General features: G+C 39.9%; 2 protein-coding genes and 1 non-coding gene across 3 annotated transcripts in view; 1 reads left to right on the top strand and 2 right to left on the bottom strand.

Annotated features, from left to right (window-relative positions):
* The window catches only part of eef2kmt (eukaryotic elongation factor 2 lysine methyltransferase), a 22,449-nt gene extending 21,233 nt beyond the window's left edge, over positions 1 to 1,216 (top strand). Inside the window, exon 8 of the mRNA XM_048552723.2 lies at positions 1,070 to 1,216. Coding sequence (XP_048408680.2) covers positions 1,070 to 1,194 — 125 coding nt within the window. The 3' untranslated portion in view covers positions 1,195 to 1,216. The remainder of the gene's footprint in view (positions 1 to 1,069) is intronic.
* On the bottom strand, positions 1,030 to 27,800 carry alg1 (ALG1 chitobiosyldiphosphodolichol beta-mannosyltransferase). The gene is made up of 13 exons (XM_048552755.2): positions 27,498 to 27,800; positions 24,525 to 24,605; positions 24,248 to 24,351; positions 24,008 to 24,156; positions 20,686 to 20,775; positions 19,752 to 19,862; positions 15,515 to 15,636; positions 11,606 to 11,644; positions 10,531 to 10,590; positions 9,136 to 9,246; positions 8,059 to 8,173; positions 7,273 to 7,348; positions 1,030 to 3,694 (listed from the first exon to the last, which is right to left on the bottom strand). The coding sequence occupies exons 1-13, from the start codon at positions 27,760 to 27,762 to the stop codon at positions 3,560 to 3,562; spliced, it is 1,458 nt and encodes a 485-aa protein (XP_048408712.1). The 5' UTR covers positions 27,763 to 27,800; the 3' UTR covers positions 1,030 to 3,559.
* Positions 23,348 to 23,477, bottom strand: LOC125462615 (U6atac minor spliceosomal RNA). Its single transcript, XR_007249685.1, has one exon. It is a non-coding gene; the product is annotated as a U6atac minor spliceosomal RNA (small nuclear RNA).

Genomic DNA, 27,800 nt, shown 5'->3' with positions numbered 1-27,800 from the left:
GGTCCGTTGTGGCAGTTTCACATTGATCCATTGCAGTGGTGTGATTTGATGGATTGTTTTGGTTACGAAAACTATTGTCTCAAAGGCTTTGGTAGAAAGAGCGATTCTGACCCTTTATTGCATTTTCATGGGTTAATTACCATTTCATTGCAGATTATACTTAAACAATCTTTACTTTGATTTGAGTATCACAGCTATCTTGCATCTAGTTTCTGCTTTGCAAGTGAGAATTCCTTTGAAGCTTTCATCATTTCCTCTAGGTTTTTAGGAGCGCAGGAGACAAGAAAGGGAAATATGAGAATGTGCTTACGTAGTTAGACACATACAGACAATGAATGACATCTTTAAACAGACAGAGTTTTTCAAATTGGAACAAAAATAATTCAGTGAAGTGCACTGGAGTCTAAGCTCGCTCCATTGCTGAGATTTTCAGATTGAGCATGGATTACTTATAAGAACATTTGATATTGATTGATTGTAATTTTGGTGCTCTGTAATTCTATGTCCTCCTTCACCTCATGTGGCTTTTAACAGTTCATTGCACCATTTGCCCTGTTGAGCCCATGCCAGTTTTCATACAGCCCCATTTATACACTTCATTCCTGTAGTCCTTCAGGCTTATTTTTCTCAAGTGCCCATCCAATTTAGTTTAGAAATGATGGTGTCTGCTTCTATCAACCTCACAGGTGGTGAGGGCCAAGTAATTTCGACTTGTTCTCCTGCCACTCAGTTATACAACACAAACAGACCCTCTGGTCCAACTCGTCTACGCAGACCAGACATCCCAATCTGACCTATTCCCATTTGCCAGTATTTGGCCCTTCCTAGTCATATACCTATCCAGATGCCTTTTCAATGTAATTGCACCTGCCTCTACCACTCCCTTTTTTCTATTTTAATTCTCATCAGATAATGAGCTTCACCCAAAATGGTCTGCTGTCCTCGTTAAATCTCACATTTCAATTAAATCACTGACAAAATGTTTTTCAGCTTCAGAATGCACAAAATAAGTACCAGTAGAAGATATAATAAAGAAAATAAAACTTTATTTTTTTCCTTTTCAAAACAGATAAAGTTGGAATTGGACACCAAGTGATTCCAGGTCCCACCAGAACGGTGTTTCCTTACAACAGATGCACAAAAATAGAGCTTCTGAAAATATGTCTTGAAACTGAAATGTTTACTCAGCTATAATAAAATATTATGTTCATAATCTAAGCACTCAAATGGTCTCTACTTATTTCTATTTGTCACATTGTCGTTGTGAAAATTGAAAAATAGTAGGTATTTTGTTCTTGGCGCATTACTGAGACCTTCTGTATCTATTCAGTACTAGAAAGCTGCAATCTGGTATCACATCTGGTATAGCTTTCTTTCCTGCTGCTGCATAAATTCCTGGTTTCCAGCAGCAGGGATTACAGGGTTGCTGTGGGGGGATCCGTTCTCAACCTTTAGCAATAATTCATTAGGAAATGGATTTTCAATTTGACAATTCTAGTTTTGCACTTGTTTATTGATGTATTGTTTTGTTTTAGAGCTGTGACTGAGAGTTACTGATATTCCATAAGTTAGTACAAAAATAGTATTTTACTAAACCTTGCAAAACTTTTCAGTAGTGATATAATCAAAAATCAACTGGAAACAAATATTTCGAGCTTATGTTTTGGATACTAGCAACATCTGAGGAAAAATCAGTTAAAATTTTGGGTCTGGCGATCCTTGGAGGGAATGGAGTCTGGGTTTGGAGCCAACTGATTACATTCAAAAGAAAATCAAATGTCATGTTATTGGGAAGGTCTCCTTTCTCTATAACTTGTGAAATTTTAAATTTTTCCAATCAATTTGAGAGACAGTGCATACTTGCAAAAAAATGTCTGGGGGGGGGGGGGAGGAGTGCAAGGACAGTATAAATTTAGTTTGAATTAAAAAACAAAACAATGATTTGATTCTTGAGTATACTCTGCAGGCCCTGAAACATTGCGGGGAGTTGGGGGAGAAAGAGGATTAAAATTTGCAGGTGATCTTTGATATGCAAAAATTACACAGTGATATTTGAATTATCTAAATTGCTATTGGAATAACAAATAAAGAGTAAGGGGTGGGGGAGGAATTTTTGACATACATTCAGGATAACATTCTTGATCAGTACTCAGTCCAACTAGAAAGGAGGCAGTACTGGAACGGGAGTTAGCTTTGTCCTCATACAAGGCATGAGTAAGTCCTCTGTATCTATATATTTAGAACAATAAGTTGAGAAAGCAGAATGGCTTGTAATAACTTTCTAATCTTGTCTGGAAATGAGGGAGATGCCAGAAGATTAGAGAATGGTAAATGTTATAAACTTATCCATGAAAAGATCTAAGGACGGTCTCAGCAACAATCCCCCTGTTTAGTTTAACATCGGTGAGTAAGAAACAATATTTCGAAGAAAAATCTTCACCGTGCAGTTGAAGAGGTTTGAGTTAAATAAAGAGTCCCCACAGATTGGTAAGAGAATGTGCTTGACTAATTAATTGGATTTTTGATCAAAAACAGAAGGGTTAAATATTACATTAAAGATTGGTTAACTTAATTGAGGGTCAAATACAAGGAAAGTGACCAAATACAGAACACTACAAGACTTGATAAATGGTTCTTTATCAGATTAATGCATGGCAGACAATGGTGTATCCAGAGGGTCAGTGCTGGGATTATTGCTTTCATTGCTGTATATAAATGACTTGAATCTTGGTAAAGAGTAGAAATACAAAATTTGCTGAATTTGCCAAACCTGGAGGTGTGGTATACACTAAGGATGAGACCAATCGACTGCAATATGGTATACCTGGCCTAATAGAATGGGCAGACAAGTACCCAGTTTAGTTGGAAAAGATGGGGTTGTTTTCAATGCAAGGGAGGTTTGATAAAAGTTACAAAATTATTAAAGATTTGGAATTAATAAACAAGGAAAAAATTATTCCAATTTGCTGCTTCTATAAGAATGAGGGGATACATTTAACATTTTGGGCAAAAAGGTATGGGAAATGTGAAGAAACTATTTAGGGACTGGTAATAACCTGGAACACACAGGTGGGGCAGGATGGGGAAGATGAAACAATGATTTCAATAGGAAATTAGACAAAAACATGAAGGAAATAACTTTGCAAAGATTGAACAGGGGAGTGGAACTACCTGGACTGGTCTGAGGAGAGCTGGCACCAACTTGATGTGATTCCTATGCTCTAAGTAACAATGACATTTAAATCATCAAATGATGTGATTTAAAACGTTCATAATTATCAGAATTTTGGATTAAAACATGTTAAAAACCTGCTTTAAAAACATTCCAATTCTTACACTGCCTCAAATATTTCAATAAATTTACAAATCAAAATTTCTGGAGTATAGATATCTAGTCTTTATTGGTCCACTGAGACAATGTCCAGCACTGCTGCTCTAGGTCTATTCTGAACAGAGGTTTCTGTTGATTGATCATCTCACGATCCTGCTGGGTAGAGACAATAACAGACAGACTCGATAGTCAGCACTGCTTACTCATCCCTAAAACAAGTCACAAACTTCAATGATTTGCTGCCAGCAGAGGAAGTACTGTTTCATCCCAATTCTCATCCCACTGAACCATCTTTGATTCCCTCAGGTTTCTTTTAAATACACCTAGTTTGTTCTTTTCATTCTGGAAGTCTGTAAAGAGAAGCTGAAGAGAATAAGATTTATAAGCTAAGTATAAAGTTCAAATAGCTAAAAGGTTTGCATATTTTTCTTGCAAATTATTGACCAAAACATCAAATCAAAATTTTATTCTTATAAATTGCACGTCACAGTAACAGTATCATAATACATGGGAAGAATGATTGCTTGGGCCTCCTATTGAACAATTATATTTACATAATTCTAAATTGTTTAGTAATACAGAACTTGAATATTCCCAAAACACACATTTTGTTGAAGCTTTCTATATCAGAAAACACATTACTCATTTGTGTGGCTGGCAGAATGTCTTGTCCATCTCACAAAATAATGAATGGTCTTAAAACCATTACTTCTGATCCAGAGATGTACTCAAACTACTTCAAATTATCATGGCAAGGTAATGTCTCTCAAAAGTCTGAGAAACAGATAAAGTTAACTGTTTCATGCTGTTACTAAGCAGGAGGAACACAAGTGGTGTTTGCTGATAATTGGACAAAACAATCCACAAAACAACATTTGCTACATCATACCAAGCATGCTGAGTAGCCTGGAGGATATGTTTATAGAGTGTACTTGAGGCAGTTTGTTAGAACAATACGTTCTAGAAATTACAAAGCTAGGAACCAGACAATTTTGGACCTGGGATGGGACTAATGACAAACCTCACAATAAGAACAGAGAACATGGATAAACAGGTACAAGGTACTAGCTACTTAAGTAGATAAGAGCAAGAATAGCAGGATGGATGAAAACCTCACTACAGCAGTATAGTGCAGAATGCCATTAAAGTAGGGTGAGGGAAAAGGAATGTGGTAGTTGAACAGCAGCGGGTCTGATAATTGTATAAATTAAGGTTACTTGTATATAAATGGGGAACATGCATTGAATAATTACTTGTGCACCTTTTATTTATATTAAGGGTTATAAACAGGCACTTAAGGGGCTTTTGAGATGCAATGGTAGTGTCCCTACCTCTGAGCATGGAGATCTGTGTTCAAGTCTCACCTGCTCCACAGGTGTCATAATTTTTCATCATCCTGTTCAGAAGTATATTTGGAGCAGGAAGGTGCTAATGGCTCTTGTGATGCAATGACAGTGTCCCTACGTCTGAGCCAGAAGGCTGGGTTCAAATTCCACTGATTCAGTGGCGTGTCATAACATCGCTGAACAGGTTGATTTAATAAAAACAAGCACTTAATAATGGTGGCGGATTTGAGAATTAGGAGCTATACATTTGCAATGTCTTAGTTTGTGATTAAATCGAAATGACGAACTTAAGACAATTAGCGTCAACACAGAAAATTACAGGAGAAAATACTCAAGATTAAAATCTGACAAATTCACAAGACCTCATGGCCTGTAATCTCAGGTTCTAAAAGAGATTACTGGAGAGATATCGGATATACTTGTATCAGAGATAATGGGAACTGCAGATGCTGGAGAATCCAAGATAATAAAATGTGAGGTTGGATGAACACAGCAGGCCCAGCAGCATCTCAGGAGCACAAAAGCTGACGTTTCGGGCCTAGACCCTTCATCAGAGGGTCTGATGAAGGGTCTAGGCCTGAAACATCAGCTTTTGTGCTCCTGAGATGCTCATGGGCCTGCTGTGTTCATCCAGCCTCACATTTTATTATATCGGATATACTTGTTTGATTTTCTAGATTATGGAACAGTCTCAACAGATTGGACACTGGCTATTGCAACACCTCTATTCAAGGGAGGAGGGAGAAAATAAATAGGGAATTACAGGTAAATTAACCTAACATGAGTCATTAGAAAAATGCCGGAATCTATTATAATGCAAGCCTAATCAATGCATTTGGAAAATCACTATGATTATACAAAAATCAATGTTTGTCAGAAAATGCTAGAAAAACTCAGCAAATCAGGGATCATCTTTAGAGAGAAGAACAGAGCTGACTTTTGTTCTTTGTAGAGGTGGACACGATAGCATAATTTAAGATGTATCTAGACAGATGCATGAAGGGGCAGGGAGCAGAGAGATACAGATCCTTGGAAAATAAACAACCGGTTTAGGTAGAGAATTCGGGATCAGTGCAGGCTTGGAGGGCCAAAGGCCCTGTTTCTGTGCTGTAATTTTCTTTGGTCTTTTGTTCATTTGCATTGCTGACTTCTGCACCTATATCGTACGTTCTTACATGTTTGATTAAAAGTCCAGTTGAACTGACACAGCAAGTAAAACATTGAGAATACTTAAATTTTAAGATTAGTAGAAATAGTTGCAAGTTCAGGAAGATGATGCAATTAATAGGAATGTATTTCTGGTATTGAAACCCCACACACAAATGTGTTTAAGTACCTTAGTTAAGCTACTAAAACCACTCAATGATGCTCCAAGTTGGCATGGTACTGCTGCCTCACAGTGCCAGACCCTGGGTTCAATTCCAGCTTTGGGCAACAACCTGTGTGGAGTTTCCACATTCTCTGTGTCTGTGAGAGATTCCTCCGGGTGCTCCGGTTTCCTCCACAGTCCAAAGACGTGCAGGCTAGGTGGATTGGCCATGCTAAATTACCCATAGCATCCAGGGGTATGTAAATTAGGTGGATTAGCCATGGGAAATGAAAGGTTACAGGGAATGGTTAGGGGGATGGGTCTGAGTGGGATGCTCTTCGGAGGGGCAGCGTGGACTTGTTGAGCCAAATGGCCTGTTCTCTCACTGTAGGGATTCTGTGATTCTAGAATGTTGTCACACCGAGCAAAGATTTTAAACTAAGTAAGGTTATTTTCAAATTTTATTTGGCTCTCAAAAGAATAGTGCTTACAAGTTTTATCTCCTCATTAATAGAGGTGTTAGAAGCTATGTTGTAATGTGGCCAGGGAGGGCTTACCAAGAGGGTAATAGAAAGAGACTCACATTTATAATGGCCATATAAAATGAACTCATTGAATGCAATCACAATTAGGTTCTTGTAAGTAAACAAAATCTTCAAGTACCATATTTGCTTGTACTATAAAAGTATAGCTACACATTTAATTCCAGAATGTAACAGAATAGCATAAGTAAAGCACAATCACTCCTAGTCATACTGTATATACTGTAATAAAACAGATTATCAATAGAACAACTCCTGTAAACATCAGATCCATGGATGAGAATGTTACCACCTGATTTGAGCAGTATACAAATTTACTATGGACAAATCAGATAACTATAGTATTATCTGTGGTAAAATCTGATAAGAAGTGTGCTATAGAAGAGGCAACTAAGGTAAGTGTATTCTAATAACCTGCATGCTGCTGGAAGACAACAGAGACAAAGTTCAAGATGTGCAAGATTTCACCCAATGGATTGTCTGTCCACAAAACCCACAAAGGCAGACATCGGTTGTATGTTTGCTCGAATTGGATGTACTAATATTAGACAACGAAGAGTGCATAAAATGTGCCGAGCCTTGAATTAGCAGTACACCTGACACTGACTTCTTCATTATTAGGATAAGACAGAAGTCAAAATCGCATCAATATGTGAAAAGGATTACAGGCACAATTGGTGGAACAGAGATAGTTATTAAAGAAGCAGATAGCCAATATTTCTTTCAGCATTGTATTTCATTTACCTTTAGTTGCATGGCCAGTTCATGAGAGTTTTTAAATATTAAACCATTTTCTTCATGTTTCACAAGTTCATGCAAACTGTAAAGACAGGATAAAAAAACTAATTATTTTAACTACCACAGAAAGGAAGGTCTTAGGGGAGAGGGTGGCAAAGGGCTGGGGGGGGGGGAAACACTGTTAATAGAAAACACTGAAAAATCTGCCACATCAAGGAACTAGTTTGAAATGGTGATTGGTTGGCAACAATAATTACTGTGGAGGTCGAAAATTAATTAAAAGAAAGTTAGAAATGTCAAAATTAGTAAAAAGTATCTATTTCTCTCCAGGCAGGAGGGTTCGGTGCTGAACTGCCATTTGGGTTTGTGCAGTCACTGAAGCTACTATATGACAGCATGTAATGCTCTGTTAGCTCTAAAACTCCAGATTAACGTTACAGCTAATCCCGGCAAGAGACTGTGAAGGTAACATCTGCATACTTAACAGTGAGCAGGCCTTATGAATTGATAACAAGGTTTTGCCTTGTTAAAATGTTACCCCTGCTTCTGCAGCACAAGATTCAGTTACAACGTTATTTTACTGACAAATGTAATCAAATCAACTCTCAACACAGTGACTGGCAAGTTCGACTAAGCATGATTTAAATGACAGGAAATCAGTTAACAGGGTTTCTTAAAATTAAAAGAAGAGTAATGTTAACTAACAATCTTATAAGAACTATGCTTCTCTTCAAAACCATTAGGGGAAAATTAAAGACAGAATGAAAAAGGTAATGTTCGCCATACACGTACCATGGGAAGCCAATTGCACATACAGGTAAATGGCTACCAAACATGTCTACAACTTTCATTGGCAAATCCAGTCCACTGGTTGATTTATGAAGACAAACTCCTAGATCACCAGATCCTGTAAAATTATAACAAATTAGAAGTTAAGAAGAAAATATACATTAAGTTTGTAATTATCTGATTTGTTCTGTGTGCGACTGGTTCAATGGTAACTGACACCACCAAGAATGCTTGCCAAATTGAGCTCCAATCAGCTTGTTGAAAACAGATTGATAAGATCCTTGGTCAGTCACAGGCCCTGATGGTGCAGTCCTGCCTTGTCAGAAGCAATTGCCCAATCAGAGGTTATTGTCACTGTCCTTCTAGGTGGTGACGATTGTGGGTTTGGAAGGTGCTAAGGAGCCTTGGTGAATTTCTGCAGTGCATTCTTGTGGATGATGCACACTGCTGCACCTGAGAGTCAGTGGTGGAGGGAGTGAATGCATGAGGTGCTAAACAAGGAGGCTTTTTCTGTCGAGTGTCCTGAGTGTTGCTGGAACTGCACTCTTCCATACTCTGTGAACATGTCTGAGATAGCTCTCCCAGTTTGGCACTACTGCCCATTTGTAAGTGAGGAGGATGTTACAGGTTGACAGGGCTAGGTTTATTGTTATCGTTAGCGGTGCCTGGGTTGGTTCCAGGTGGTCAATTCAATGTGATTTTTTTTTGAGACTTTTTAGTGGTAACTTACAATTGAGTGGCTTCCTAGCCCATTTCAGAGGCAATTAAAAGTCAACCAAATTGCTGTGGGTCTGGAGTCACATATTGGCCAGACAAGGTAAAGAGGACAGATTTCCTCCCATAAAGGACATTAGTGAGCCAGATGGAGTTTTACCACAGAATGGATTCATGGCCATAATTAGATTTTAAGAGCAAATTCCATAATCTTCCATGGTGAGGTGCGCCAAGTTCCCAGAGCATTACTTGGATCTCTGGTTAACTAGTTCAGCAACATTACCATAAAGTAAAATCCAGCATTGCTTTAAAATTATTGCAGACGTAACGTAAACAAGACTTGTATGCAATATTGAGTAATTTTACCTAGCAACACTGGATAATCTTCAGCTTCGAGCCACAAAGTGCATATGTGGACATGTTTAAAATGCAATTTTTCAATGAGATTATTATAAAATTCCTGTAGTGGACCTTTCCCTGAAAAAACAAGAGAAGTAAATTTAACAAGTTTTAAACATAAAATTCACATTCAGCTGCATGAAACTGGATCGACTGGCTGTAGCTGTTGCAGGGGAGGGGTCGGAGTGGAGGAGGAGAATGGTGGTAGCAGCAAGGTGGGAGGAAGATTAAAAGGGTCATGATGGGAGGAAAAAGATGAAGTAGGAGAGATGGCAAGGCAGAAAGGGGGAGAAAGGCAGGATAACACAGAATTGGCAAGGTGAGGATGAGGAGAAGGCAGGAGATAGAGGACATGACAGCAACTCATATGATGAGGGCATTTACAATCTGGACAAAATAATTGAGTGCATTGTTGCTAAGTTTGCAGATGATACAGAGACAGATGGAGGGACAGGTAGTGTTGAGGAAGCAGGGGGACCTCAAAAAAAAAACTTGAACTGGTTGGGAGAAGGGCAAAGAAGTAACAATGGGAATATGATGTGGGAAAGTGAGAGGTCATGCACTTTGGTAGGAAGGACAGAGTCATAAACTATTTTCTATATGAGCAAAGGGTTTGGAAATCTGAAGCACAAAGGGACATAGGAGTCACTGTTCAGAATTCTCTTAAGGTTAACATGCAGGTGCAGTTGGCGGTTAGGAAAGCAAATGCAAAGTTAGCATTCATTTCAAGAGGGCTAGAACACAAGAGCATAGATGTACTGCTGAGGCTGTATTAGGCTCTGGTCAGACCACATTTAGTATAGTGAGAGCAGTTTTGGGTCCAGTATCTAAGGAAGGACATGGCATTGGAAAGGGTCCAGCGAAAGTTTACAAGATTGATCCCAGGGATGAAGAGTTTGTCATGTGAGGAGTGGTTGAGAACTCTAGGTCTGTACTCACTGGAGTTTGGAAGGATGAGTGGGGATCTCATTGAAATTTACAGAATACTGAGCAGCTTGAATTCAGTGGATGTGGAGATGATGTTTCCACAAGTCTGAGAGTCTAGGACCTGAGTACACAGTCTCAGAGTGAAGGAACAATCCCTTAGAACTGAGATGATGTGGAATTTCTCTACCCAGAGGGTGGTGAATCTGGAACTCACTGCCACTGAAGGCTGTGGAGACCAAGTCACAGGGTATTTAAGGCAGAGATAGATATATTCTTGATAAGTAAGGGGTTCAAGGGTTATGGGGTGAAGCTAGTAGAATGGGGTTCTACCAGCCATAATCGAATGGTGGAACAGTCTTGATGGGCCTAAAGGCATATTTCTGCCCCTATACGTTATGGTCTTACGATTTTAGTAGAAAAAGAACAGAAGTATACCTGTAATGGCACATACAAGAGGTGGTAATGTTATACCACTGTTCTTGAAACCTTCATATTCTGTCAAAAGAACGCAATGAGCATTTATCATTTTAAAATAACGTGCAAAACAATACCATAATTTCAACAGCAACTTGTTATATAAGCAATCCATGTATCTGAGTAAAATGTGTTTCACAAATAACTAGCTGACCACAAAACTAACTACTCATCACAATATTTTAACCAATTATTTGGTCAAGGAGCCTACCATGGCATGATACAAGCACACTCAGTAAAATCAGAAGGTTCAAGCACCACGTCAGAGATAGGAAGACGAATACTTGATGAACATTGCAGTTTCAATTTTGCTCTTTAAACTGAAGAGGTGTGTCAAACGCAGACGTAGTTTATTATCTAGTTAAAATTAATGAACTAGATAAACAACCAAATCTATAGCATAGCAAAGTACATGGTCGGCTGTGATTTATAGTGGGGTTTTAGCTGTAGTAGCATGATACCAGTCAACCATATCTGCATTAAGCTCTTCATTTGAGGAAGAACGCTGTAGACTATAATCTGAGCTAGATATATTATGATGCATCAGAAGCAGAAAGAGTTACCTGGCCACTTTTCCCAGAAAGGCTGCCCTGCACCCCCCCCCACCACCACCAAGGTTAAGCAACTGGGTAGCTCCTTTACCAAACAGCTTAAAGAACTGTGAAATTATCAGCACAAGGACTGAGAAAGAAGAGTGAGAAAGAGAGGAGTAGAATTGAGATCCAGACAGAGAAAATGCTAAATTAATACTTGAGGTTTTTAATTAAAGTAAGTAAAACTTGAGCGAATTAAACTCCACATTTGTAAGGTAACCTTCAGGTCCAGTGACACTGGCAATAACGTTGCTAGCAATTGAACAGAAAAGCGACTGATTGTGACAAAATAGTTCCCAGTTGATAAATAGTTGATAAAGTTTTATCTATAATAGTGAAGTAGGTATCCAGTCAATATTTGTGCAAATATATACAAAATTCTGTAATGCAAGGAAGATGCTGCACATTTAAATCAAAAGAAATACAAGTTAACAGAACTCTACCTTCCAAGGCTTTCAGCAGAATGGAAAAATCTTCGTCCTCTGAAAAATCAAAACAGGATTATGTCACTAATGATTGAAGTCAAAAGCATTTAAAACATTGAGCTTGTAGGCTAGCTGACCAAGCCGGTGTATGATTGCAGACGTTTCGTCACAATACTAGATAACATTGTCATTGCGCCTCCAGCGAAGCGTTGGTGTTCTGTCCAGCTTGTTATTTATATGCTTTGGTTTGCTGAGGCGGTTGGCATCACTTCCGTTACTTCTGCAACAGACCACAAGACGACACAACAAAGCCAGACAGTCACCCTACCGTACATCAGGGACATATCAGAGTTGACCGCAAAACTACTCAGACCCCTAGATATGAGAGTAGCTCACAAACCACCAACCACCTTGTGACAGCTACTGACAAACATAAAGGATCCCACACCCACAACCAATAAAACTAACGTAGTATACAAAATACCATGCAAGGACTGTGACAAATGTCACATAGGCCAAATTGGAAGAAAACTGACAATATGGATTCATGAACACCAACTAGCCACCAAGAGACATGATCAATTCTCACTGGTCTCAATTGACACGGACCACGGACAAAGAAAGACACAAATTCGACTAGGACAATGCATCCGCAATAGCACAATCTAGGCAATTCCTGGAGACTTGGCATTCCAACTGGAACTCCGTCAACAAAAACACTGAACTGCACCCGATATACAAACCACTGAAAAACAGAACTGGAAGTAATGCCAACCACCCCAGAAAGCCAAGGCAAATAAATAACAAGCGGGACAGAACATCAACGGGTGACAAAATGTCTGCAACGAAACACATCGGCTCGGCGAGCAAGACTATAATCTCATCCATAACCTTCTCGAAAATATCATTTAAGACATTGGATATCTAAAGATTAGGATGACAGTGCGTCCATTCATTTCTTGAACTTCTGTTCTCACTGCTTCAACATGCCTCCCAGGACCACCAAGAGGGTCCCACTTCCTCACTACACACCCAAACGGCTTCAATATACAATGGATAATCCCTCACCAGTTACAACAGCTCCAATGTAATGCCACCACCAACACATCTTTCCCTGCCGATCCCTTTCAGCATTCCATTGGGACTGTTCCTTCCGTGATGCCTTAATTCATTCCCCAGTCTCTGAACACTCACTTCCTTCCTTCCTGTTCCTTTCCATGCATACATAAAAGATGCCTCACCTGATGGTTTAGCTCCTTTTTCACTGACCAATACCCCAAACATTCCTTCCAAGTGAAGCAGCAACTTATCTGCATTTCTTGCAATTTAATACACTGTATTCGCTGCTTGTGACATAGTCTCCTGCACATTAGGGACATGCTTTGCGGATCATCTCTGCTCAGTCTGCAAGTACAACGTGAAGTTTCCAGTTGCTTGACATTTCAATTCTCAAATTTGCTCTCACTCTGATCCTTCTGTCCTCAGCCAGCTACAATGTTCCAGTGAAGCTTACAGCAAGCTCCAGGAATAGAACCTTTGTTTACGACATGGCACTCTACAGCCTTCTGGACTCAACATTGATTTCAACAGCTTTTGGTCCACTTTGTTCGATAGGTTTTTTTTTGCTTAGTCAGTCTTCACCTCATTCCCTTCTTTATTTCTCATGTTGCATCTGATATGTTTTAAGGCAGTGATTCACAGCTCATTTGCATGTAACCTTTGCTTCTTCATTTACCACTTTCTTTGGCTGTTGTACCATGAATCTTTTATTTTATTACCCCTGGCCTCCACCCTATCAGAGATCTTTTTCTCTGTTCTTCGTCCCTCTCCCTTCTGCCACTGGCTTAAAATTGCATACATTTTTATCTCTCAACCTGAAATATTAACTCTATTTCTCTCCACAGATGCTGCCTGATGTGCTATGCTTTTCCAGCAAACTTTTAGAGCTTTTTGTTTAGTACTACATGAAGACTGTATGAAGTTTATAAAATTTACAAAATCAAATGTGTAAATCCTGCATAAATTCAAATAAGAAAGAGTTATCTAGACAGTACGAGTTGGACTGCTAAGATTCCATTTGGATCTCAAATTAAACATCTAAAATCTAAGTTTTTCCAGAATACTGATCACCTAAGTTTCACCATACATTGCAAAGTAACACCTATAGTTGTGGCTGTTGTTGACTTTACAGCTGAATTACAAAGGCTTAAAAAAAAGGTACAAGTTACACAAAAATTTGGCAAGTTACTTTTAACTCATTGGGGTAGAGTTTCTATCTCTGGCATTTTTGTCAAAAGGGAACATTTTTGTTTGCTTTTAAGTTTCCCTCAGACTTATTCGCATATTGTCAGTAAACCTCATGAACTAACACAACCAAACAGCCTTCTGGAACGTTTTCTTTAAGTTGCCTTTTAAAAATAGCCTTTGATATATTTGAGAGATAAATTGGTACTGTTGATGAATGCAGCAGGAAATGCACTCAATGCAAAACAAAAGCATTTTGAACTAGTGTCTAGGCCACCTGTGAATTGCCCTATTTGAATGTTTGAATTACTGGTCTTCCCCTCTGAATTGATATTCTTGTGAATTGTCCTGATGACAAAGTGAAAAGCTTGGGCAAATCATATTTTTTTTTCAAGCAACACTTAAGTTTTGGATTACTAAACAAAAATTTGCAAATTTCACAGCTTTTAAAAAATATTCTGCATTTTTATTCTCATGTTCAAAGTGATAACTTCAGATTTTCCCACATCATATTCTATCTTCTTGATGCCCATGTGCTACAGCCTGTCTATATGTTCCTGCAACCCCTGTGCCCTCTTTACAACTTACATTTCTATCTAGAGTTGTATCATCAGCAAATTTAGAGACATGACACCTCTGTCTCTGAGTCATTCAAACAGATTGTAAATAGTTAACAGCACTGATTTTTGCAGCACTCCTGTCACAACCTGACAGTTTGGACATGTGATTTGTGTGCACTGATCTGAAGATTTTGGGCAAAGGCACCAAATGAAACAAAGTTCAGGGTGACAATATTGTAATATTGCAACTGTGATGTTCAATACAATTTTTACCTGTGTAAATGTTCATTCAATAATTTGATGCACACTTAGTAATTTTAGTTTGAAATACTTTTTTAAAAAGATAGAGGAATCAATGTTGTTCACTACTGTTGAAGTTTTCTTTTGTATTTCAGACATCTAAGATACTTTAAAACTGGCAATTTTACTTCAAGTCCTGCTGAGCTCAATTTACCGACAGAAATTTTATAGACAGTAGGTGGTACTACTGTCCACAATCCTGTATGTATTGCAGTTAAAATCTCATGGAAAATCATGCAATTTTGACAATTTGAAGAATACTTGCATTGAGGTATGGCTACAAGATTTTTTAAAAGCAAATCTGCAATGTTAGTTTCATTTGCTTAGCAAATGTTCAATTTTAGTCATAATTTAGGTATAAGAAAAATGCAGTTTTCCTCCTAGATACAAAACACTAACAAATTTCATCTCAAAGGATCTGCAAGCTAAACAACATCACTTAATTATTCCAGATGGCTTCCTAAGACATAGATACAAATAAAGGTTAATAATAGATTAAATGCTGCAAATGTCTGCATCTACAGAGAATCAGAGGCTTGTCACCTTATTGTTGTAGATCTAATACAGAAGAGGGCATTTGAACCATTAAACCTGGACCAGTCTTTTTAAACAGATGTCCATTAACGACAATCTCCACTCTGGACTGCAACCTAGTTTTCTATTTAGCCATCTCTAGTCCTCATTTTCCAACACTTTCATCAGACTTCTCTCAACATCTCTTCCTGCAGCCTCTCACATTAATATCAGTATACCGATCTATGTTGACAAGTAACAAAATCAGTACACTAAAATTTGCGAAAGGATGTAACAACCTGTGGCTTACCTGTCCAGCTAGTACTGCTAAGCAGTAATGCAGGTCTGCCTTGGATGTGGGTGACATTGCCAGTACCTGTATGTAGTTCTGTGAATGCTGTCTGTTCTAAATAAGAAGGCACGGATTCACTCCTAATGGCATGAAAAATAATGCATCATTAAGCACCTATAATATCAAATCACACAGTCATTTCAATTGTGAAAATATTTACTTTTTAAAAATTCCTTCGCAGGCTATGGGCATCTCTAACCAGACCAGCATTCATTGCCCATCCATAGTTGCCCTTGAAAGGTGGTAGTGAGCGGTCTTCCTGAAGCAATGAAGTCCATGTGGTGTAGGTACACCTATATTGCTGTTAGTTAGAGAGGGAGTTCCAGAATGTCAATACATTGATATAGCTCCAAGTTAGAATGGTGAGTGGTTTAGAAGGGAACTTGCAATTGGTGGTGTTCCCATATATATGCTGTGCTTCTCCTTCTAGAGGGTATAGGTTTGGAAGGTTGCTACTGAAGGAGACTTGGTAAGTTGCTGCAGTGCATTTTGTGTACCGTGCATCAGTTGTGGTGAGAATAAATATAAAATAAATATGGTAGATGTGAGCTGCCTTATTCTGGATACTGTTTAGCATCAAGCGTCATTGGAGCTGCACGCACTCAGGCAAGGGAAGGGTGTTTCTTCATACATATTGGCTTGTAGATGGTGGACAGGCTTTGGGGAGGCAAGATGCCTACTACAAAATCCTTAGCCTCTGACCTGCTCTTATAGTCACACTATTTGTACAGCTGCTCCAGTTCAATTTCTAATCAATGCAACAACCTGGATGTTGATAGTGGAGAACTCAATGTTGATCATGCCATCAAGAGACGATGGTTAGCTTCTCTCTTATTGGAGATGATCATTGCCTGGTACTTGTGTGGCATGAATGTTAATTGCCATTTATCAGCCTAAGCCTGTAATTTGTCCATGTTTTGTCACATCCGGGCATGGACTAATTTAGTATTTGCAGAGTTGAAAGTGGTGCTAACCACTGTGTAATTGACAACGAATTCTAATCCTAAATAAAAACCAAAAGAACTGTGGATGCTGTAAATCAGAAACAAAAACAAAGTTGCTGGAAAAGCTCAGGCGGTCTGGTAGCATCTGTGAAGAAAAAAAAAGTTAATGTTTGAGGTCCGGTGACCCTTCCTCAAGACAGACCCTTCCTCTGAGAAAAGGTCACTGGACCCGAAATGCTAACTATGTTTTTCTTCTCACAGATGCTGCTGGACCCACTGAGCTTTGCCAGCAACTTTGTTTTTGTTCTTAATTCTAATCCTAACCTACTTGTGTGACTTATGATGCAGGGAATATTGGTGAGGCAGCTGAAAATTGTTAGACCTAGTACACCAGAAGAGATGTACTAGGGCTGAGATGACTGACTTCAAACAACCACATCCACCTTCCCTTTGTAGATGGTGCAACTCCAAAGAACTGAGATTTTTCTGATTCCCATTGACTTCACTTTGCTGGGGTCCTTTGGTGCCATATCCGGTAAAATGCTATCTTGATGTCGTCATTCTCGGCTCTTACTGTTTAATTAATCTATCCGTATTGATCCAGGCCAATAACAAGCTCAGGAGTTGGGTGCCCCTAGCACAACCCAGTTAGATTTGATCTATTGGTGGGGTTGCTTCCATCTGTCTATTGCATGCTGCTTATATTACTTGGCATCAAAATTCATTTTTGGTATACCTAGTGCTGCTCATGACACGTTGTAGGGGGATGGGTCTGGGTGGGATGCTTCAAGGGGCGGTGTGGACTTGTTGGGCCGAAGGGCCTGTTTCCACACTGTAGGGAATCTAATCTAATCTAATCTCATCCAATCCAATCTTCATTGCCAAGTGAATCCCCCAGCCTGATAGTAATGGCAGAGCTGAGGACATGTCAGGCAATGAGGTTACAGATAGTGGTTGAATACAATTCTGCTGCTGAAAGCTCACAGCTCTTTGTGAATCCCAGTATTGGTTTGTTATGTCTGTTCCAAATCTATCCCATTTATTGTGTTAGTGCTGTTTAAAAATAATGGAAGGTAACCTCAACAAGCTGGGATTTTGCCTCTGCAAAGACTGGGCAGTCTCCACACAGAGTGGGAAGTATTCTGTCCTGATGCAACAAGCCGTTTGGGAGGGCAAGGTAAAGTTTGCTTTTCCTTCCTGATGGCTCCCATACCACCTGCCAGTTTGAAGCTATATGCTCAAGACTTGGGCAGCTCTTATGGCGATGGAAGGTGAAGTACTCCAACCAAAGTACATTCTGTGCCACCTGCTGTGCTTCTTTGAAGTTCTCTTCAACACAGAGGAGTGGGCAACTCTTCAGGTACAGCGATGGTGTCCATACCTCTCAGTCAGGAGGCCCAGGTTCAAGTCTCTCCTGCTCCAGAGGAGGTGACTAACAACATTCCTGATATGGTTGTTTAAAATATCTCATGGAGGCATACTGGCCAAAAGCAGTAATCGGAAGGAGACTTTCTTAGTTTGTTTGGCATGTCGTCATGAGAGTTCATAAGAGTCCACCATCACTGTTGTGTACTTCCAGGTCAATTCTTTTCCACTGTATGCCACTACTGTGGCATTTTTTTTCAGTGCATTTGACCCGCCAGTAGGACAGAAATACCCCAGGATGGTGATAGTTGTGTCTGGGACACTGACTCATTGAATATGAATATGGCTCACCGTGGGGACAGCTCTCTGAAATATGGCACAAGCTCTCAGATGTTTGTTGGGGGAATTTGCAAGGTCAACATTCCTATATTCATTGTTGTCATTTCCAATCCTGGGAGTGGTCCATCTGGTTTCATTCCATTTTCTTAGTCCTCATGGTAGTTGGATACAACAGACTGGCTTACTTGGACATTTCAAAGTGTATTTGAGAGTCACATTGCAATGAAACTGGAGTCAGACCTCATGCCAGGAGGGAAGGACAGCGTACTTCCTTCGCAGAGCATTTGTCTTGGTCTCTGGACATCAGTGAATGCAAAATTAATTTAGAATAATGGCAGTTATATCCCCAGTGGAAATTTTACCTGTTTGATTTCAGCATTCATGAAATTTAGCTTGGTATAAGAAAGGTTCATTGCTCACCTTACAGTTACAGTTTTTTCAAGTTTTATAAAGTCATTGAGATGTACAACATGGAAACAGATCCTTTGGTCCAGCTCATCCATGCCAACCAGATATCCTAGATAAATCTAGTCTGATTTGCCAGTATTTGGCCCATATCTCTCTAAACGCTGAGATAACACGGCGTGAAGCTGGGTGAACACAGCAGGCCAAGTAGCAGAGGAGCAGAAAAGCTTGACATTTCGGGTCAGGACCCTTCTTCAGAAACGGGGGAGGGGAAGGGGATTCTGAAATAAATAGGGAGATAGGGAGAGGCGGGCAGAAGATGGATAAAGGAGAAGATCAGGTGAGGGGAGACAGACAGGTCAAAGAGGTGGAGTTAGAACCAGTGAAGGTGAATGTAGGTGGGCAGTTTGGGGGGGGGTGGGGGGAGATAGGTCAGTCCAGGGAGGACGGACAGGTCAGGGGGGTGGGATGAGGTTAGTGGGTAGGAGATGGGAGTGGGGCTTGTGGTGGAAGGAATGGTTAGGGAGGCGGGGACTGACTGGGCTGGTTTTGGCATGTGTTCGGAGCAGGGGAGATTTTGAAGCTTGTGAAATCCACATTGCAGCCCAAGGGTATCAATGTGGATTTCACAAGCTTCAAAATCTCCCCTCCTCCGACCACATGCCAAAACCAGCCCAGCCAGTCCCCGCCTCCCTAACCATTCCTTCCACCTCAAGCCCCACCCCCATCCCCTACACAATAACCTCATCTCGCACCCCCTAACCTGTCTGTCCTCCCTGGACTGACCTATTCCCACACCCCACCTACATTCACCTTCACTGGCTCTAACCCCGCCTCTTTGACCTGTCTGTCTCCCCTCACCCTATCTTCTCCTTTATCCATCTTCTATCCACCTTCCCGTCTCCCTATCTATTTCAAAATCCCCTTCCCCTCCCCTATTTCTGAAGAAGAGTCCCGACCCGAAGCATTAAGCTTTCCTACTCCTCTGATGCTGCTTGGCCTGCTGTGTTCATCCAGTTTCACACCATGTTATCTCAGATTCTCCAGCATCGGCAATTCCTGCTATCCCTCTAAACTCTTGCTATTCATATAGCCATCCAGATGCCTTTTAAATGTTGTAACTGCAAAAATATGATGCATACCTTGCTTTAAATGCATCAAAATCTTTAGCAAGTTTCTTAAACAGTTTATGTTGTAATTCTAGAGGGGTTTCTCTGAAGATGGGAGATGGACAGTCATATAGTGTCGTTGCCCTGTAATAAAACACATTTAATTATAATATATTCACCTCTGTAACTCAACAATATAGATAACAGCTAATATCTTGCATATTCAGCTGAAAAATAATATTCTTAGCTTTTCTCATATGCAATCTCAATTAATAATCCTGAACTAAGTGATGTGTATAAGTCCAATGTTTACCATTATTTTCTTTTCATTACTGTTATTGTTAGATTTGTTTCTTCAAATTGTATAGCGTGTCATACAGCTCTCCATAAACACCAGGATAACAGTCAGAAACTTTCAATTTATGCAACATGACTTGAGAACAAGCAGACTGTTTTGTTACTAACCTATCCTAAACGCAACTTATGAATATTAAGTACGGCAAACTTTTTATCAACAGTTACTGACGGAAAGAGTGTGACGATTCACCAAATTTTCCAAAAATCAGGAGGTATGCATAACTGCAGTAAACTCTGACCAAGAGAAGCTTCCAGACATCAACAACCCACAAAACATCTATGTAAAACCATCAACCCACTTTCTAAAATCAATTTAAAAAATATAACGCAGGAGGTTACACATTTTTATTATACTTTATTTACAGCATACTCAGACATTGTGGTAGTTTGCAGTATTTGCAATAAATAATTTTTGCCAGTTTATCAAATGTGCCAGTTAAAGCATTGTTTGTATTAGATTCTGATTGTTACTTCCCCAGTTCAAAAGCGTTAAAGTTGGGCTAACTGTTAAAGTAAATTGGGGCAGGACAGGCCATGGCTGCAGCATACGATGGTAAAATATACGTTGAATCCAATGTTTGTGGTATGACAAATCAGCTTATATACTCACTTGATATTCCAGTTCACTCTCAAATCTTCTTTCATGGCTTCGGTGACACATAGATTTGAATTAGAGAGCTTTCCAAAAAAATGTTCATACCTATTTTTTTAAAATTCAAGCATATTAAAGCATAGGTCAAATCACAAATTGCACAATTGTAATAAATACATAGTTCCTTCCTAAACAGCTTGAAAGTAGCAAGAAGACAACAAGAGCAAATGATTGAGGCATCCACAGTCAAGAGGCAGGAGATCATGGTTCAGACTGAGCAAATTTAGAGTAGTTCCCAGAGGATGCTGACATACTTTTGGTAGTCCCAGAAAAAAATAAATAACTGAAAGACATAAATTACAAAAGATATTTCGGAAAAGCAACTGAGTGTAAAGTATTCACAGTTATAAACTATATTAAGTTTATAGTGCTTGTTTTATTTAATCGTTTTACAAATAATAAAGTTTTTGCTTAAATACACGAAACCTTGTGGTATCGATCCACTAAAACATGGTATTTGGATGTCTCTTAAATGTTAATGGTCCCTAGCAGGGTTGTAATAATGTATTAAATATTTAAGAATTATAACTTTCCAGTTTATGTTTAATCTACTCTAACAAACTCACTCATTCGTGCTGTAATCCTAAATTTGAAGCAAGGTTATTACATTATTAATAAACTTCAAACTAACTTTTTTTTTGAGTTTTTTTTGAAGAGATAACAGAGAGGGTTGATGTGTAAATGGGCTTCCAAAAGGCATTCCACAGTGCCACACAACCCATTTGTTAGGAAAGTAATTGGAATAAAAGGGCAGGAGCAACATGAATACAAAATTGGCTGAGTGATAGCAGAAAATGACAATTAATGGGAATACTTTAAGATGGAGAAAGGCTTGGAATGGAATTCTCTAGGGGTCAGTATTGGGACCCTTGCTTTTCCTGATTCTGATCTTTCAAGTTTGTGAACAACAAACTTGCATGAAGTGTAAATTGTGAGGATGATAGTGTAAAACTTCAAAAAGACAAAGACAAGCTAGCAGTTAGTTGGTAGATGGAGTTCAATGCAGAGAAGTGTGTGGTGACATATTTTGGTGCAAAGATAATGGAGGAACACTACAACATAAAGGGTACTATTCTAAATGGTGTGCAGGAGTAGAGAAACATAGGTGCTTAAGTCATTAAAGATGGTAAGACAGGTAGGAAATGCTATTAATAATGCATACACTCTTCTAGGTTTCATCAATAGGGGACATAAAGTACAAAAACAGGGAGCTTATGACAAACTTATATAGAACACATACTAGAACTCATCTGGGAGTCTTACTTCAGGAAGGTCAGAAATCACACAACAACAAGTTATAGTCCAACAGGTTTACTTGAAAACACAAGCTTTTGGAGCCTCACTCCTCCTTCAGGCGTTAGCAAGAGAGGCAGTATCAGACACAGAATGTATATGATCATCAGCAGTGTGACCCTATGATGTGTTACTTATAAATTCTGTGTCTGTTGCTATCTCTCTCTCTAACACCTGAAGGAGGAGTGAGGCTGTGAAAGCTTGTGAATTCAAATAAACCTGTTGGACTATAACCTGGTATCGTGTGATTTTGACAACGCTCACCTTCCAGTTCAAGACTGGCAACTCCACATTATTACGTCAGGAAGGACGTGAATGGTTTAGAACAGTGCAAAAGAGGTTTACAAGAATAATTCCAGGAAGAGAAACTTCAAGTGTGGGGATACACTAGAGGGGTTGGGACTGTTTTCCTTGGAGAGTAGGCAGCTGGGAAAAGGTTTGGTAGAAGTCAAGAGAAGTCACTCAACAAAACTTTGGTAATTGGCTCCTTAAGTCTGACCTAGCAAACTACATTTTAACTGAAGTGTGATATTACTGCATGATTTCAAACATTTGTCACAACCAAGGGGGTTTACGATAAAAAAGGAGAGCCAGTTCATCCCTCATCACCTGCTTGTAACACCACACATATTGGTCACATGGTTGGTAGTGAAGAAGAAAACGCTGTACTCCAATAAGCTATCAGTGGACTCGTCAAAGTGACAAATGGAAATCAGTCCAGAAAGCGTGAGGTAATGCATTCAGGGGAGGGCAAGCAAGGCATGGGAATACAGTACAAATGGGAGAATATTGAGAAACACAGAAGGCAGCAATAGGTACAAATCCTTTAAGGTGGCAGGATGGATAAATTAGCTGGACAACACAGCACAGAATACCTTCCTTTTATTAAGCAAAAGCCAAAGCTACAATGGCAGGGATATTATTATAAAATGGTACGAAATGGACTTGAGTTATCATACATTTCATGCTTTAGATCAAACTAGAAAGGGTTCACCAGGAATGGAGGATTTTAGCTATGAGGCAAGCTTGGATAGGCCGGGGGGCCATTAACTTTGGAACATAGAATGCCAAGTGGATTTGTCAATAAGTGAATACATTTTTAAGGCCTCTGCATAGCATAGCTAAGAAGGATTTATTTAAGAGAAGTCAATCATCAGGCAGCATAGATTTAAGACAATGAGCTGGATTACAAGGGAGCTGAGAATTTGCTTCACCCAGAGGGTGGTGGGGTCTGGAGCACACTGTCTGACAGGCAGAAACACTTAAAAAAAACCTACCAACTTGATTTGACAACAGTTTCAAAACTGTTCAACAGAATCATCTATATAGAAAAACATGGTTAGATACCACTAAGTAGATAGCAATGCTTTAACCATTTGTATGCTATAAAGGTCACCAGGACCCCTTCCATCCTTATCAAGGGGAGTGTGCTAACCTTCTCTCCTTTCATATTAAGCAAGTGAAATGCCATAACTAGAGGTAATGGACTAACAGCTGGAAAGTGGAATAAGGCTGTACTGTTTTCTCAGCTGGCTCAGACATATTGGGCCAATTTAACTTCTGTTGTTCTGGAAACGTTTGTTGTTTCTACTATGATATACAGAACAGTAAAAATAAGATAGTTTAAGACAGAATTAAAAAGAGAATACACTGTAACCTCTCTAGTCTGGAAACGCATTATTCTGAAACACCAGGTGTCAAGGATTTCTTTCAGTGAACCTCCTTGTTGTTGCCGAACAGAAATGTTCAACATACAGTACTTGGATAAATAAATGAACTTTATTTGCGCTTTAGAATGTATTTTATTGATGTGTGTTTCAGGTAAACATTTAGAACTGTAGTGTTTCTGGTTCATGCAGTTTGGCATTCTAAAATTCAGAAAATTTGGATTTTTCAAAATGACTTGCGGGGGTGGGCCCAAGAGCTTTGGACTGGACAGGTTACAGAGTAGTAGTGAACTGCATATCAAAACTCATTCTATACAAACCATTTGGCAATCAGCACAATGGGATGATGATATCCATGTGTCAAACTCATAATGGTGTAACCATAATTATGCCAGTCAATAATAAATTTACTTCCTCTTAGCAAACATACTGCCCATACAGCAGCAATAGCAGGGAGGCCAGGTGGATTCTGTGTGTAAAACAAAGAGAATTTCCTACCATTTTATTCAAATAGTTCAGTAAATAGAGCCAAAAGTATATTTAAAAACTCAATGTTTTACCTGTAGGAGCATGTACGAAGGAGCATCAATCTTTAACAGAATGTAACATATTTGTAAGGTCTGCACAAAGACTTTGAGCCCATACTGAAAAATCTTTGATCCAACTAGAAATGTAGAAAAAAACTTTAATCATCTGAATTTGGTCTTTACAAAACATATACAAAATATCTGTACCTTCAAACAGATTATTATTGTTTGTGAACGGCAAACTAAGTATAAATGTTTACTGATATCCAATGGACTTTGGAGGATAGTTATATGAAGCTATAATACTTACATTTCATTGATATCATGACCTCTGTTATGTAAACTATGTTAATCTTGTCATTACTTAAAATATCTCGATGAGGTTTTGCACCTGAAAGAAATTCAGAAAAAGCCATTAAATATCTGAAAGAAATAATGCCCATAATGGGCTCTGCATGTAAGCTTCAAACTGACTGCACAGTTAATAGTCAAAATCAAAACATAGTCACAGTGATTTGATGGTAGAAATGCTGTTGGTTTGCATGTGACAACACTTCTGAATTTAAAAGAAGTCTGAAATAGCTCTTGATACACAGTGATAGCGTCCACAACTCTGAGCCAGGAGACCGATATGAAAGTCCCATCTGCTACCATCTCTGAACAGATGTATTAGCAACAACATCTAAAAATCTGAAAGTCCACATGTTTAATAGGAAATGTTTCGAAGTAAAATACTTTTTGGATTCTGTATTTCATCACTGATATGAGATGAACAAGTCCAGGACTTTCATACAGTCCTGGGGAGCACTATTGAACAGACAGACCGAGGGGTTCAGGTACACAGTTCCTTGAAAGTCGCATCCCAGGTGGACGGGGTGGTAAAGAAGGCATTTGATACGCTTACTTTCATTTCTCAGACCAATGAATAAAGGAGTTGGGAAATCATGTTGCAATTATATAGAATGCAGATGAGCCTACCTTTGGAGTACTGTGTTGCCCTGCTATAGGAAGGATATTATTGAATTGGAGAGGGTGCAGAGAAGGTTTTCAAGGATGTTACCAGGACTAGAAGGTTTGAGTTATAAGGACAGGCTGGATAGGCTGCAATCTTTTTCATTGCAGTGTAGGAGGTTGATGGGTGACCTTACAGAGGTTTATAAAATTATGAGGGGCATGGATAAGGGGAACTGCAAAAGACTTCTCCCTAGGGTAGGGGAGTTAGAGGACACAATTTAAGATGAGAGGAGAAAGATTTAAAAGGGATCCGAGGGGCAACTTTCTTCCACACAGGGGGTGGTTTGTATCACTAATAAGAGACAATCTAACCACCGCCCCTTGGCATTCAATGGTGTTACCATCACTGAATTCCCAGTTATCAACATCTGGGGGTTACCATTGACCAGGAACTCAGCTGGTCTCACTACATTAACAGAGTGGCTACAAGAGCGGGCCAGAACCTGGGAATACTGCGGCGAGTAACTCACCTCCTGACTGCTGAAAGCCTGTCAACCATCTACAAGGCACAAGTCAGGAGTGTGACGGAATACTCCCCAATTGCGTGGATGACTGCAGCCCCAAAAACACTCAAGAAGCTTGACACCATCCAGGACAAAGCAGGCCACTTGATTAGTACTACATCTACAAGCATTCACTCCCTCCACCACCGATGCACAGTAGCAGCAGTGTGTACTATTTACAAGTTGCATTGCAGAAATTCACCAAAGATCCTCAGACAGCACCTTCCAAACCCACGACCACTTCCACCTAGAAGGACAAGGGCTGCAGATATGAGAACACCACGACATCCAAGTCCCTCTCCAAGTCACTCACGATCCTGGCTTGGAAATATACTGCCGTTCCTTCACTGTTGCTGGGTCAAAATTCTTGTATTCCTTCCCTAGTAGCATTATGGGTCAACCCATAGCAAGAGGGCTGCATCAGTTCAAAAAGGCAGCTCGCCACCACCGTCTCAAGGGCAACTAGAGATGGGGAAGAAACACTGGCCAGCCAGCACCACCCACGTCCCACAAAAAAAACCTGTCTATTACTGGCCCATATCCCTCCAAACCCTTCCTATGCATGTACTTATCCAAATGCCTTTTAAACATAATTGCACTCACATCTAACACTTCCTCAGGAAGTTCATTCCGGATGCAAACTACCCTCTGAAAAAAAAATTTCCCCTCATGTCTTTTTTTAAATCTTTCCCCTCTCACCTTAAAATCGTGCCACCTGGTCTTGAAATCCCCCAGCCTAGGGAAAAGACAGCAACCATAAACTCTATCTATACCCCTCATTATTTTATAAACTTCTATAAGGTCGCTTCTCAACCTTCTATGCTCCAGTGAAAAACATCTCAACCTATCCTGCTTTTCTTTACAGCTCAAATCTTCCATACCCAGCAACATCCTGGTAAATCTCTTATGAACTCTATTCAGTTTTATAATATCTTTCCTATAACTGAGCAACAAGATGTGCATACTTCAGAAGAGGCTCTGCCAATGTCTTGTCCAACCTCAACATGATATCCCAACTCCTGTACTCAAAGGACTCAGCAATGAAGGCGAGCGTGCCAAACACCTTTTTAATCACCCTGTCTGTACGTGACAGAAACGTTAAAAGAATCCCTCTGTTCTACAACACTACCCAACGCTCTACCATCAACTGTATAAGCCTTACCCTTGTTTGTTGTACAAAAATGCAACTCCTCACCCTTATCCAGACTGAACTCCATCTGCCATTTTTCAGCCCATTGACCAGTTTGACCAAAATCCCTCCGTAATCCTAGAAAGCCTTCTCCACTGTCTACAATGCCTTCAATGTCGCCCGCAAGCTGACTAACCATGCCTTCGCTGTATCCCATGTGGGCCCTTTTTGGTCATTTTCCTGTGCTGTTGGGCAGTGTCGCTGAGCTGTCAGAAGTTAATTTTAGGAGCTTGATTAGCACAGAACACGTTACTACGAAAATGAGTTAAGCAAAAACAAAGACTTGATGTAATGTTGTTTGAAAGGACACAATCATGGTGTGTAAGAATCTTCGGGTGTTACTAGACGTGCACATGATGCATTTACAATAGTTTATCCCTAAATACGCTTTCTACAATGACATGTAATTACTTGGTAATCAGCTGCTTACACTATTTCAAGAATGGTTTTGCCTTACAGTGAAATGTGCGGCTATCAGTCTATGACCGAGTTAATTTCGAGGAGACAGTGGCACACAGAGGGATGCATGGCTGTTTTCCGATGTCAGGGTGATTACCCAGAGCACTCACACACCTACCGGGGTACCCGAGCAGAGTGACCGTGAAGCCGTTCCGGCCCAGGGACACTGCGTGGTTCAACATCCGCGGACTGCGGCCCAGGTCCCCGAGCACCAGAACACACACCCGGCGGCTAGGCCCGGGATCGGCCCGGTACCAGGCCGCCAGCAGCAGACAGACCCCCGTCGCAACAGCCCCACACAGCGCGGCGAGCCAACGCCATCCGGCGGCCCAAAGCACCAGGAACGGGACAAGCGGTGACAACAAGGCCCAGAGGCCGGCCATAGCAACTGTCAGCGGGGAGAAGGAGGGGTGGGGTGAAG

Source organism: Stegostoma tigrinum, chromosome 23, assembly GCF_030684315.1.
Source record: "Stegostoma tigrinum isolate sSteTig4 chromosome 23, sSteTig4.hap1, whole genome shotgun sequence".
NCBI classification, from domain to species: domain Eukaryota; kingdom Metazoa; phylum Chordata; class Chondrichthyes; order Orectolobiformes; family Stegostomatidae; genus Stegostoma; species Stegostoma tigrinum.
Note: the sequence above shows the minus strand (reverse complement) of the source record. Positions and strands in the feature narration are given on the sequence as shown.